This window comes from Heloderma suspectum, chromosome 2, assembly GCF_057233095.1.
Source record: "Heloderma suspectum isolate Gila_16-S chromosome 2, 16-S_ref, whole genome shotgun sequence".
Lineage (NCBI taxonomy): Eukaryota > Metazoa > Chordata > Lepidosauria > Squamata > Helodermatidae > Heloderma > Heloderma suspectum.
The window spans coordinates 219,196,110-219,209,818 of record NC_139459.1 but is presented as its reverse complement, the minus strand read 5'-3'; the positions used below and the strand labels follow the sequence as shown (position 1 = coordinate 219,209,818).

The 13,709-nt window shown below is 43.9% G+C and overlaps 2 protein-coding genes across 5 annotated transcripts in view; one reads left to right on the top strand and one right to left on the bottom strand.

Annotated features, from left to right (window-relative positions):
• The window catches only part of HID1 (HID1 domain containing), a 50,173-nt gene extending 44,756 nt beyond the window's left edge, over positions 1 to 5,417 (top strand). For 2 of the 4 annotated variants that reach the window (XM_084838024.1, XM_084838023.1), the window contains exons 17-19: positions 31 to 122; positions 649 to 807; positions 3,017 to 5,417. In XM_084838024.1, coding sequence (XP_084694150.1) covers positions 31 to 122; positions 649 to 807; positions 3,017 to 3,080 — 315 coding nt within the window. In that variant the 3' untranslated portion in view covers positions 3,081 to 5,417. The remainder of the gene's footprint in view (positions 1 to 30; positions 123 to 648; positions 808 to 3,016) is intronic. The other 2 variants (XR_014788275.1, XR_014788274.1) reach the window with 2 other exon arrangements.
• OTOP3 (otopetrin 3) overlaps positions 5,094 to 13,709 on the bottom strand; it is a 26,938-nt gene continuing 18,322 nt past the window's right edge. Inside the window, exons 5-7 of the mRNA XM_084838025.1 lie at positions 10,927 to 11,045; positions 8,684 to 9,612; positions 5,094 to 7,649 (exon numbers count right to left, since the gene is read on the bottom strand). Coding sequence (XP_084694151.1) covers positions 7,479 to 7,649; positions 8,684 to 9,612; positions 10,927 to 11,045 — 1,219 coding nt within the window. The 3' untranslated portion in view covers positions 5,094 to 7,478. The remainder of the gene's footprint in view (positions 7,650 to 8,683; positions 9,613 to 10,926; positions 11,046 to 13,709) is intronic.

Here is a 13,709-nt window from a genome sequence, read left to right as displayed (position 1 = left end):
TGATCTTACTGCTACTCGTTTCCTTTGCAGGTGGTATCTTGGAAATCAAAACTCCCCTTACAGACAATCATGCGGCTGTTACAAGTCCTGGTCCCCCAGGTAGAGAAGATTTGCATTGACAAGTAGGTGTCTAAACTCTTCTGTTTCAGGGAAGTTGTAAGGTGATAAGGATTTCCTTATTAGGGTACTAAAGGTATCATTTTGGGAAGTTGTAAATTGATATGGATTTCCTTATCAGGGTACTAAAGGTATCATTACTGTAGTGACCAGGACTTGCCCTCTTCTCGCATTTTTGCATGAGATGGGGAAAGAGTCACTGCTGATGACTGGGGATTGGTTAGAGCGTGGATACCACATTTGGCAATAAATAGCCAAGATAGTCAGAGATACATGCAGTCATGAACATCAAGGTGATATTCCTTGTGGTCTCTGTCTGTTCGTGCATGTGGTAGACTCTCATTGATACAACTTGTAGGAATTCCTGCAAGTTCTGGAGAATTCCTGATGCATTTTCATGGTCACCCTTGTCTATTCTTTATGGAAGGAATGTATGTGCATTAATAGAAGCAAAACCTTTGTGTCAGTTTTGTCTGCTACAGCACCAGAGATAGTTTAAGGTATGAGAGCATGTGTTCTCTCTGTCTGCAGGGGCCTCACAGATGAGTCTGAGATTCTGAAATTCTTGCAGCATGGCACATTGGTGGGGCTACTTCCTGTCCCTCATCCCATCCTGATCCGCAAATACCAGGCTAACTCTGGTACTGCTATGTGGTTCCGTACCTACATGTGGGGAGTTATTTATTTGAGGTAAGTCAGCTGGATACAATCCAACTTTCTCTTCCTCACCAACCAGCATATTTGAGGAATTCCCTAGAGTCAGACGTAGTGGCTGAAGTCTGCTTTGTTTTAAGTTCAGTGGTTGGGACCAAAGGCTATCTTCATACAGTGAGCTGCAGGGATGCAGCTAATTTTAAATTGTATACATGGAATTGACATCATATTTGTGGTAAGTCTTAACCCATTGGTTCTGAGCATATCATGATGCTACTTTGTTTAAACATGAGCCCTGTTGACAGATTTTCTGTATGTGGTATAGCATTTTATTTTAAGTAAACAATTCTTAATGCATTGTAGAAAGTGACCAGACTTGTCTCGCCACCTGAAAGGGCTCTCAAAGTGACATACAGTAAATAATAAAATAATAAGCCAATAAAAAAGCAAATATTAAACAATTGCAAATAAGATAATTGTCAGCCAAACTACATGTCACCTTACCTATGTAGTTCTGGCCTTGAGTGCAGGGTTTTCTTCCACAAATTGCCAATGTGGGGCATCCAATCAGAATCGCTTGGAGAGGGGGGAGGGGTTCGTTAACCCTTTGCTCCCCCCAGTGGCTCCAATCCAGCTCAGACACCTCCATCAGTAATTTGCATTGCCATAAAGCATCCCATTGACCTTTTTTAGGACTGCAGTGGGGGGCAAAAGGTTCAAGTTCCCCACTTTTCATGCTAGAGTCTCAATTTGGATTGGGGGGCCCATGCTGGCAATTTGTGTGTGGCGGAGAGTGCTCTCAGGGCCAGAACTATGCAGCTACAGTAACATGTAGTTTGGCCCCAAGTAGCACAAACCAACTACAGAACTAGTAATGTGGGCAGCCAAGAAGGATACAGTGGTTAATGGTATCAAAACCTGCTGAGAGATCGAGCAGAGCCAAAAGAAACACAGACACCCCCCCACACCCTGTCCAGTTCTGTCTTGGTTCCAAAACCAGGTCGGAAGTGAGACTGGTAGAGATACAGTTAATCACCATCATTCAGGAATACCTGGAGTTGAATCATCATCATATGCTCTAGCATCTTGCCCAGAATTTGAATGTTAAGAACAAGCCAATAATTATCCAAAATGGTGAGTCTAAAGAAGCTTCTTCTTCAACAGTCTTACCACCACTTCTTTCAAAACTATTGGTTTCTTGTCCTCCCGCAAGGAAGCATTTATACTGTCTTCCTCGCACCTAGCCAGTCTACCTCTGGCTGCTTTAATCAGCCAGGATGGGCAGGGGTCAAGACTGCAAGTGGTCACCTCACACCTCCAAGAATCCTGTCCATATCCTTAGGTTGCACAAACTGAGAAGTATCCCTAGCAAACAGGGCAAGCAGAAGCCAAATCAATGGGACAAGAAGTTTTAGATTAAGCAATTCCTTTTGAATGAAATTATTCTATAATCATGACATTGTGAATAATTCCATTTAGCTATGATTCTGAACCTTTAAGACATGCTGCCATCTCATTTTATAGTTCCCTAGCTCACCTCCATGCCATGGGTGTGAGAGAGAGGGGTGTGTGTATGTGTATAATGTATATTTTATTTCCCCCTCTCAAATAAAGACTGATACTTCTAGGATTCTAACAAGATAGCACAACGCAGTTGTCCATCCTGGTAGTATGGAATAGCATAAGAATACTAACAGTAGGTGATCCTGCAATGACTTATACTATTTTAGTAGTGAGAACTGTGGACAGTTGCAGTGCAGAAAAGCTGCCTGCAGGTGATATACCTCAGAATACCAGTTGCTGGGGTACACAAGTGGGAGGGTGCTATTGTGCTCATGGCCTGCTTGTGGGCTTCCTATAGGCATCTGGTTGGCCACAGCACAAACTGAGTGCTGGATTAGATAGGCCTTTGGTCTGCTCTAACACTGCTCTTATTATGTTCTTAAAATTGTTCCAGTGTAACTTGCATGGATATGATAAAGACCTTCTTAAAGGTCTACTTATGCTAAGCATCTCTGCATATAATTACAAGAGGATCTGAGGGATTCAAGCAGCTTTGGAAAAAGCTTTGGCAGGAGTGCTACACATGACTAAATATCAAAATAGTTTGGCCCTCTGTATCTTTGATATATCTTTACATTTTGTTTGTAAATGTGTAGGAGTGCTGGGGATATTTTGATTGTCTTAGGTGAAGAAACCAGGATTTGTGTTACACACAATAAAAGTAACGTCTGTTTCCTTTCAGGAATGTGGATCCTCCCATCTGGTATGACACAGATGTAAAGCTGTTTGAAATTCAGCGAGTCTAAGGAATGGGAAGAAAGAAGGGAACTTGCCTCCGTTTAGAGGAAAACATTGGAAACAAGGATCTTGCTGTGCGCTTCTTCATCACAGCTCTTCCTTCATTTCACTGCCTGCTGAGTGATCCAAAGGACAATCGCTTTCATTTATTGACCTGCCACTTTAAAGCTTGGAGACTCTCCCTAACAATCTTTTTCCCAACTCACTAGGAACGTTGATGGAAAGATATGCAAGGAAAGGCAGCCTTGATGGTTACACTAAAAACCAAACCATCGCTGATGAAGTTGTCCTTGTGCTTCTGGGTGCAATTCTGAAACTGACTAGCTAGAGAGTCTTTTCACTCCCTAGTCAGATTCAGCCTTTAAATTAAAAAGACACTGAATGTAAAGCGTTATAAACTGGACCAATGAAGGAAGTGCTACTGCAGGAGGTAGCTCTGTGGTTCTTTTCCAAAGAATGTATCCTAACACCTCTTCATGTTGCAGCCCCCCTTGCTGCTATCTTGCTTTATTGTACCTAGATAAGGTGAGGTAGTAGCTTCACATAATAGTGGTCATGGGGCTCTATTTATTTAAGTCACTTCAGGTCAGTTTTCTGGGTTTGGTCCTCTCTTCCCTGCCATTGCAAATGTGTTTAATTACTTTGTACTGGTGCTGTAATTAGCATCCACATTTTGGTTCCTTTGTCCTTCCTTCCTAGCCTTGATGTGCTCTTTTAAACTATGGATGTGTGTCTAACAAGCATCACATGTTTTAAAAATCTGTGTTTATCACAAGAATTGTTGCTGGAAAAGCTATTCTAACATGGGATATTTTGAAGAGTGTGGAATGGAATGGGCACATCTTATTTTTCAGGGATTTAGAGAAAATTTTTTTGTTGTATTGAAGAATAAGAATTGCTGACAGTAAGACTGCTGGAATGGAGTTTAATTCTTTAGGAAGCTGCATAGTGTGGCATTTATTCTAGGTTGATTAAGCTAGAACTGTAATAGATTCAAAGTTTTTAAAAATGAGAATTTCTATCTAGCAGAGTTTATAAGGGATTGGTTAAGACGGATCAGTAGAATGTGAGCCCGGCCCATCTTATTCAGTTTTGTAATTTGGTTTCTCTTGATGCAAATATGGGCCATGGAATGACAAGTCCATTCACAACTTGCTTATAAGATTTTCAGACAGACCTTCAAGAGCCCATGCACCACAGTTTGAAATCACAGGTGTATATGCTGCTGTTGCTCACTACAGAGGATGGCAAGTATGTTTTGCAGCCATCACCTCTTTGCCAACTTTATCTGACCCCTAACTAGAGATTCTGAAATTTGGGAGGCCATTTTCCTGTAGTCCCCATTTTTTTTTCATCTTCTTACAAAGTTTTGCCCATGTCATAGAAAAGTATGATTAGGTATGCCAAACTTATTACCGATGCAATTTGCTTATTTAGCTCAAGAACAGAATAGATATTTAAGACAGTGATTGGCAACTTGTTGCCTTCCAGATGCTTTGGCCTACAACTCCCATCACCCCCAGTCAACATAGCCAATAGTGAGGGGTCATGGGAGTTGTAGGCCAAAACATCTGGAGGGACACAAGTTGCCCACTCGTTTTAGGACATTCTATTACTGAACAAAGTAGGAAAATTCTAGGTATTATCTAGATCTAACTCTAGGTAGAAGGTGAAAAATAGATTAAAAGGCCATTTTCTCTTCTTGAAATCCTCTCATGTCACGCTTTCCTTATTGACAAAATGCATCTATTTATTTCACCTTCACTCCCACTCTTGAAGTCTATATTTTCCTTGGAATGTTTTTGGTCTTTCAAATGTGATTTGGTAATGCCCTAGTAAAGGTCTGGCTGATTGTACCACATTTGCATCTCATAGCAGGGGGTAGTCTCTCTTCATGAGACACTGATCTGACTTTCCCGATACCCCCCCCTCCCTCTCTCCCTCCCTCCCTCTCTCTCTCTCTCTCACACACACACACACACACACACACGTTGTGACCTCCCATATTTTTATTTTTTGTTAATATGTTTTTCCGTTGTTGTGAATTTATCTTGACTTTTGCATTCTTTGGTGTTGCAGGTCTGCTCTTTGTTCCATAAAAATCAAAATTGCACTGTAAACTATTTGCTTTACTTATAGAGATAAAATTATCTTAAAACACTGCAACTGGCTTTACTCTCTTTTATCATAAGAGGTTTATGAGCTTGTTTGTGTTACTGTTTGATTTATGTGATCTGGCATCCTTTGCAACATGTACTTTTCCATTAAAGGCATGGCTGCGCTGGAGCTCTTCGTTCAACATTTTAAATGCTAAACCAGAAATAAAATGGTGCAACATGGTACAGAGCATTTGCACAGTTCTTTATATCTACTTGCAGAAAGGCACGGGATGAGAATGGGCTGTACCTGGATGCCATATGGGTTCCTAGGATTAAAGTGTGCAGAATGAGTGCAGCTACAAAGCAATATGGAATTCAAGGGCATTGACATGAATTTGCGAAGTATTCTGACTGAGGAATGGGAGTTTTCCATTTTCAGAATTTGAATGGTACGCTTAGATGCAGGCTAGCTGGTGTAATGAATCTGCTTTGAACTTGGCTATGACAGAACAGGTCCAAGCCTCCGTGGGTGTGCTCCAGGCTGCTGTCCTTGCATGTACAGAGGTCTTTTTTGCAATATCTCTAGCTGTTTCCCTGCTATTTCATTGAAAACAACAAACCTTCGGTAAGTTCCTTTGATGGGATCCTGTGCTATAACTTGTGAGAAATGGGGTAATAATTAACTTTTAAGAGTGCTAATTTATCCAGCTCTTATTTCTTCTTCTGACAGCTCATATTGACATAAGGCTGAATAAAATGAGCAGAGATGCAAAGTCCAAACTTGTAAGAACCTTTTGTCCTTCCAAGTTTGAGAGAACTAGCCATAGTAGTGTCGGGCAGAAGTTCCTTGAAATGGGAACCTCTTGCACCCTATTTTGGCTTCCTTTTTTAAAGATAAGAGTTCTGAGAAAACCAAGCTCCAGACCCTAACCAAATAGCTCTTGGGAGTGATTTATTTTACAGGAGAGCAATAAAACAAGAAGTGTTTACACTTCCATCTATTAACTTTCAGCAACAAGAAGGATTTAGACAGTGTTAAAAGATGAATTGATCAGAATGCTGGGACCAGCTTTTAATCATTTATACAATCAATCATTGGGCTAAGCCAAGGCCTATTATAATTTAGAGGCACTTCCCACCCTATTTGCTTTGCTGTACCTTAAATAAAGGGTGAAACAGTGATGGCACATGCAATAAACCTTGAACATTTAACTAGTCACATTATTTGTTTGGAGATGCTGGTGGCTTTTCAAGGTTCACCACAGTTCTGTCCTTATTCTTTCCATTGATCAAATGTGGTGCATTCAGTAATTTTGATTAGATCCCAGACTGTTAAATTTGCATCTCTTAAATGTCATTGTGCTCTGTGGGGGTAATATAAGCAAAGCTGCCTAGTGGAAATGGGGAATGATCAGGGTAGTGTGGTACCATAAAGATGCTTTTTTGGCCTTGTAGGAAGGGGCTTTTGCCCTTGTCCATACCCTCTAAAGTCCTATTTATAATTTTAAAGTCCTGACAATAAAAGGGCAACCTAGTATGAACAGACCTCAAATGTAGTTCCCTCAAACACCTGAAGAAAAGATCAGAAAAATGCTGTGATGGCTGTTCTTGTTACTTTTCTCCTTGATACCAGAGTTATGCTTCAGTCCTGAGGGTGACATCTTGTGATAGATGTCACAAGTCTATTTAGGCAACCAGTAGGACAATACTCCAGAAGCATCTCTGGAATTCCTTTGTCTTATGACAGACATAACATGTTCAGACAGTATGTTTTGACGGCACTTTAGATATGACTAGGTGCAACACTTGAGCATTCACTTGCCATGTCTTTTTCAAGAGAGATTTGTGAGAAATGTTCCTAAGTTAAGGTGGTCCACTTCTCAGTCTGTATAGGGTTACCGATGCATCCCAAAGGACTGACATATTTATGGAAGGTGACAGTTTTGCCCAAGGGTTTGCCATACCCAGCTCACTTTTCACATCTTCGAAACGTGGTATTAGCCTTAACATTTCTAAGGTTAATTATTGTTTAGCATTACTATAATTCGAGAGTATAATGTACATAGAATGATCAATCCTATAATAAGCTGCCATGGGGTGTGCATGTTCGCTAAAGAGTAGACTACTTACCTACAAGTTTAGTTTGGTTTTTTCCCCCAGTGAAATAAACTGTTCAAAACGAGATCACAGATCTCTCCTTTTAATGTGAAACCCTGATAATAGTTTTGCTCAGTGCAGCTTTGGTTCCCGTGATAATGTCATTGCAGTTCTTAGTGTGCCATTCATATAAGAAGGCTTGGATTTGCTTCAGGCAGATCGATAAACCTCCAGAAGACCACCAACAGAATGCATTCTATAGAACACACCCAAGGGAAGCCCAAAATTGACAACAGCAAACCAGGTGGAGTAGCCATAAAACGACGTCCCTATTCCATTCTCAAACACTGGATGTGCTCCGAATGATGGCATGATCCACAGCTGGAAAAGGATGTGAAAAGAGAGCAGGAATCAGAGGATGTTAATCTTAGTTTGGTTGAGGACCCATTAGGGTAATTTTGCCTAGTTCCCCCTTTCCAATGACTGAAAATAATAACGTTGGTTCTTCGTACTGCACAAGAGGTGCTTCCTTTATTGTGCAATCCCCTTGCCTCAATTCATGGAATTTAGGGGGTCCAGATATCGCCATCCATTTGTAACCCGTGTTTTCCCACCACTCTTCCCACCTTTTTTTCTTACTGCAGAAAATCTGTTAAGGAGGGAAATATGGAATAGCTAGCTGCAGAATGTCTTTTGTTGGTAGTGCTAGGAGCACTCTGTCTGGAAGCACCCATTGTCTCCTGCACCCACTGCTGCCAGTGTGACCCCATGTGCAAAGAACCATCAATCCGCTTGTGGATCCTGATCAGCATCCCATATTAAGGACTAGTTACATTTGTCCACTGTTGATGAGAGTGGACAAATGTAAATGTAAATGTATACCATACACTTGAAAGTGTATGGTATATGCTACACCACAGACTATCCATGGATTAGACACCCATTAGATGGAGGGCTCTGATCTCAGAGCCCTCTAGCCATGCTATGTCCTGCTGGCAAGAGTCTTGCAGGGCAGGAGGAACAACAACTACTTTGCTTCCTGTTCCTTCTAAAGTGCAGTTAGACAGGTCCCTGAGCCCGTCTAACTCTGTTACCTTGCTGTGGGTGGGGATGGGAGTTGAGAGGCTTCTGGATCTGGCAGATCTGTGTCCTCTCTCCTCCCCATCCACTGTCCCACCACCAAAACAGTCATTTCCTCGTCACCCAAGGTTGCGATACCTTGGGAGAAGGGGCCGTCACGGAGTTTTCCACAGCAGGTGGGGAAATACACAGTTGGATCTCCTTCTCCAAGATCAGAGCTCTGTGTCCAGCCTTGGAGGGGGTGGTCTGCAGCATCCTATGGCCCCTCAGATGCTGTCTAGGGGCCACAGGATTGCTCTCTTACTCATCTATATGTACTGAAGTCAAATACTTACTATGATGTTGCACATAATCAAGAAGCTGGAGATCTCCTTCAGAGCTTTCCTTTTCCAGTTCAAATGACTGTAGGTCTGGATGTAGGTCCATGAGACTCTCTGGATTTCTGGTCGTATCTCTAGATTGTAAACATTTGGTAAGCTATCTTCACATTTCTCTTTTTCATTTTTCTCTCTCTCCTTGTTCGTGGATGGGGCAGGTTCTTGACAGTCATAAGATGCAATCGTGTGTTCATTCGGTGAGCTCTGGGTTGAGGTAGACCCTTGTGTCGAATGTGTAGCATGGCTGGGGCTTTCATTCACCCACAGTGGCTGCCTGTGGAGCCCCTCAATGATGAAGATGTTCTGGGTGATGTGCTGAATGATGAGGCTCACTGAATAGGCTAGGATGATGCTGTTCAACAAATCCGTTGGATTCGTGGCCACAATGGCTACAATGGAAAAGTATGAGATACCAATCTGGCCTAAGGCTGCTCCCATAAGCAAGATCACATCAAGGCTTCGTGTTGGGTTTTTTAGTGTATCCAGCTCCCTCTCTTCTAGGCCATGGATGATGGTTCCGACTAAAGCCCCTACTGTCATCACAGGCAACAAAAAGAGGTAGTAGGAATAATAGAGTATGAATGCTTGGTAGCTAGGGGAGGAACTGGTAGCTTGGACCTGATATATCATAAAAATACAGATGCCAATGATTATTGCAGAGATGCCAAGCAGAGGCCCAAAAATGACTCCATGGAGTTTGAATTTGGGCTTGATACAAGGAGTGTGGTGCTGATGAATGCGCCGGCCAACATTCTTCCACATGACAAAGAGCATGGCGCAGCTGATCAGGCAGTATTCCGTGTTGAAGGGGTACAGCAGAATATAGCCTTTCCGGAAGACCTTGCAGACTGTTGAGTTGGAGCATTTGCAGGATCTGGTCGCATTGCCTGGAGCAAGACAGAGAGAATGGCAGGATCATATAGAAGGCTGCTATGAAGTTTCCAGCTTAAGAGAATGCATGAAGTTATGAGATGCTAATGCTCAGCCTACATAGGGGAGATTCCCTCTGACCTGTCCATATTGGCACTAGTCTCTTTTTGGAAGGTGCAATAATCTGTTCCTTATCTCATGAACGTTGCCTAATCAATTGCTCTAGGTGTTTTCTGTTCTTGTCTCTGTTTAACACTGAAAATTTGAAGTTTTCAGAACAGGCATAGCCCAGCTAATCCATTGATTGGATTAAACCGTTGCCAAGTTGGCACAACGAGAGGAAGCTGGGCAGATCTGGAGCCCTGCAACCATGGCAACGCTTCTGGAGTGTCCTCTTTCCTTCCTCTCCTACACACTGAAGTACAGGGCTGGAGCCCTACATTCTAGAATGGATTTGGGAAAGAAGGTGTGTTGGACAGGACTTCTCTTAGGGAGCAATCCTATGATTGTTCCCTAAGAAGCTGGGGTGGGGTGGGGGGTGGGATAGGATAATTCAGAGTCCTGGATCTGAAGTCAGAGACAGTGCTTTGACCGTGAATCTAGGAATCTGCACTTCCCTCTCCTCGCGCTCCCAGCTGGCACAGAGAGAACCGCACTGGCTGCCTCTCTGAGGTCACAAAGACAACCTTGGAGAGGGGGCAAAGGGGGCATGCCAGTGGGTGGGGAGGTGACTGGGGAAGCCAGGAGATGATGTATCCCAAGGAGTCTCCAGCCTCCTTCCCTCCCACTCTGACGTGCCCTAGCTAGACGGGTGAAAAAGCCCATCTAGCCAAAATGCAGGTCTGTATAGGATGCCCGTAAGCCTCTGAGTTTAGAGGCTTACAGGCATTGCCAGAGGATTACGCCCTTGATCATATACACAACAAAGTCCACAGCAAGGGTAGGCAACCTGAGGCCCTCCAGATGTTGCTGGACTACAATTCTCATCGTCCCTCACCATTGCCTATGCTGTCTAGGGCAGTTGGGGGTTGCAGTCCAACAACATCTGGAGGGCCTCAGGTTGCCCACCCCTGGAAATGGGAGCCCAGAATCAGTTAATAAACCTATGTATTGCTACTGAAGAGAAAAAATCCTTTCAAATCAGCTCATCTGTGATTAGATGTCACAACAAAGGTTAACACTTTGAGTGTGGTGTCTTCACAATCACAATTGGTTTGTGTGGAAATGTGCATGGTTTGAAGCAAGTTCTACTTTGTGTTCACTTGGCATGTACTCCATTTTATTTGCCTATCTGCCCATATTTTCTTTAAAAAGCTAAGAATGACCCTTGCCTTCAAATTCGTGCACAGACCGGTTACGTTCTGATTCAATTTCCCTGTGAACTGAGTCGTTGGTCACTGCTAAGAGCCACAGCAGGAGGTTACTAGCCAAGGTCAGCATTAGCCCACATCTGTCAAAGAAGAAACACATTTTTATAATCTTCACCATAAGTATTTATTTATAAAGTTGTATTACTCCCATTCATGGAGTGTTGGCGTTCTGTTCTCTTGATCCAGGACACCATACCAACTCAGTGAACATGTAACTAACTGAACTGAGGACTTTTAAATGGGAACAATGTGTGAGTTACAGAACCCACACCAATTCCATGATCCCACTCCACAAGGATATATGCTGGAGCATGTTGGAAGTTGTAGGACTTTTTTTTGGTCTTAACATGCATAGGATTGCATTTTGTGAGTATGTCAAATATCATACAAAACTGAATTAGAATTCTATTACTCCCTCCCAGTGGGGATGGGTGGGGGAACACACTCCGTTTTCCCTTGTAATCCGGCATGTTCTTGGTAAGATCTTTATATGGGAAATGAGAACCCTGCACAGATGATTACACGAAGATATGGGGATCGACAGTAGAAGGGATATTACTAGGGTTGTAAGAAGTCTATCTCAAATTACGCATCAAAGAAATCCAAATGTTCTGCTTGTGGAGAAAAATACACTCCCTTTTAAAGAGCATCTCTACACCAGCCTAAAATCCTGCATTTAAAACGGGGCTTTCTGCTTCTGTTTTAAATGCAGGATCACAACGACTCCCTTTTTCACATGCTTCCTTTCCCCCCTCTCCTTCTCCCCATAGCTGAGTCTTTCATTGGGCATTTCTACACCAGCCTAAAATCCTGCATTTAAAATGGGGCTTTCCGCTTCCATTTTAAATGCAGGATCACCACTGATTCCCTTCACACGCGCTTCCTTCTCTGTACATGGCCGTTCCCATAGTGTTATGTTCCTATGAAGAGGCGTTACACATGCTTGAGGTTCAGCGATACTCGCTCCTGGGTTCCTGCCGCTTTCCCTCCTCTTGCACGTTACTGGTGGATGGGGACTGACACACGGACAGCGCCCCCACCGATCTCCCCGGGCGCCACCTCTCTCTTCCATGCTTTTGGCCAGTCCCTGCTGCTTTGGACAAGCGCAGCAGTGTTGCAGCAGCCCTTTAGCAGAGCAGGGAGGTGTCCCGGCAGGTCGGAAGGCTGACCCGCTCTGCTGCGCTACCGCTCTGTCTCGAACAGGAAGGTTGAAAATGGCGAGGAGCCAAAATGGCGCAGGCGTGGGAAGGCTGAACGCCCATCAGACCTTCGTCACCACCCTCGACATCATGACCACGCTCCTAACGAACACACTCAGCTCTTCATTCACACTAGGGGAGAAATACACTGGGAGGACTTGGCACGCCATTTGCGCATGTCTGGAAAAATACCCCATTTTTTCCCTCTGAGGAAGACACAGGATAGGTGGGAGGAAATAGTGGAATAATGACTGGACAACGACGACGTCATGTAATGGACCCGCACAATTCAGTGAGTGAGCAACCATGAATGCGCAATAAGCTTGAGGAGTAGAGACACCCATTATCTTTCATCTCACTCCTCTTCTTGTCGCTTTTCCTCTTTTCACAGAGGGAACTCCAGCGGAACACAAGTGGGGTAATTGGATAGCTCATTACCTGCAATCCATTTAACAATGAAATAAAGGTCATTTAGTGCAGGAGACGCCCTGGTGGTCATCTAAAGAGCCTGCAGACTTCCGTGAGAGAGCCCTCTTAATAGCAGGATAAAAGCTTGGCATGAAGAAGGCCTTGGTTGCTCTGCTTGTTGCCACAGCAACAGTCTGGGACAGAGCAAATTGCTTTCCCCCATAGGAAATTAGCAGTCATTTGCTGGCATGGGAAAAAAACCATGGGTTGTACTCCAGATGGCACCGGAGAGGAGATGAACTTGCTCTCTGCTCCTGGTTTCTCCAGCCATTGGGAATCAACCCTGCTCCTATCTAGAGATAATGCAGGCACTTGAGGAGAGGCACTCACATAGGCGAACACCCGTCCTTGAATGCTTGCAAGGAAAATTGGAGCAAACGCAATCCTGCGAACTGCCTCCTCCCCTTTAACTTGCCCCAGGGTTAAAAATCCTACTTCAAGGCAGGCGAAGGCCATGTAGGGTAGGGGTGCTCCCAGCTCCTGGCAGAGGTTTTTCCCCCCAGAGTGCAGATCCCATTTCTGAAGAGAAGGTGGCCCCTTGCCTTCCCCTGCCCTAAGATGGGTCTCTTGGCCAGGGGAAGGGGAGGCTGCGACAGAGGACCAGGTGCTTCTTGAGCACCCTCAAGGCTTTGTGAGTATTTTCTGGGCACGTGCGCAAAGCCCCAATGTCTTTCAGGCTGAGCACGGGGATGCTTGTGTTTCCCTACTGCTATCGGTGTGGCCCCAGCCTGGGATTCTGTTCCTTGGTCATGATAGACTTCATATCTGGGAATCAAACTGCACATTACGCTAATTGTGTAAGATGTGGTGGAGGGTTAGCTTTTTATTTACTTTTTATTTAGTGTAAGGGCATGTGGCCCTGATTCAGAGTGGGGTTGCACATGCTTACTCTAGAGTAAATAAAAAGCTAACCTTCAGCCACATGCTACGCATTTGGCGTAACGTGTAATTTGGCTCTGAGCTTCTCCATGTACCACTGCCATAGGAGATCAGACGGATGGCCACCAAGACAGGGCTTCTTCTTGGGTGGCATCCACATGATAAAACTTCCTTCCCAGGGAGGTCCATCTTCTCTCC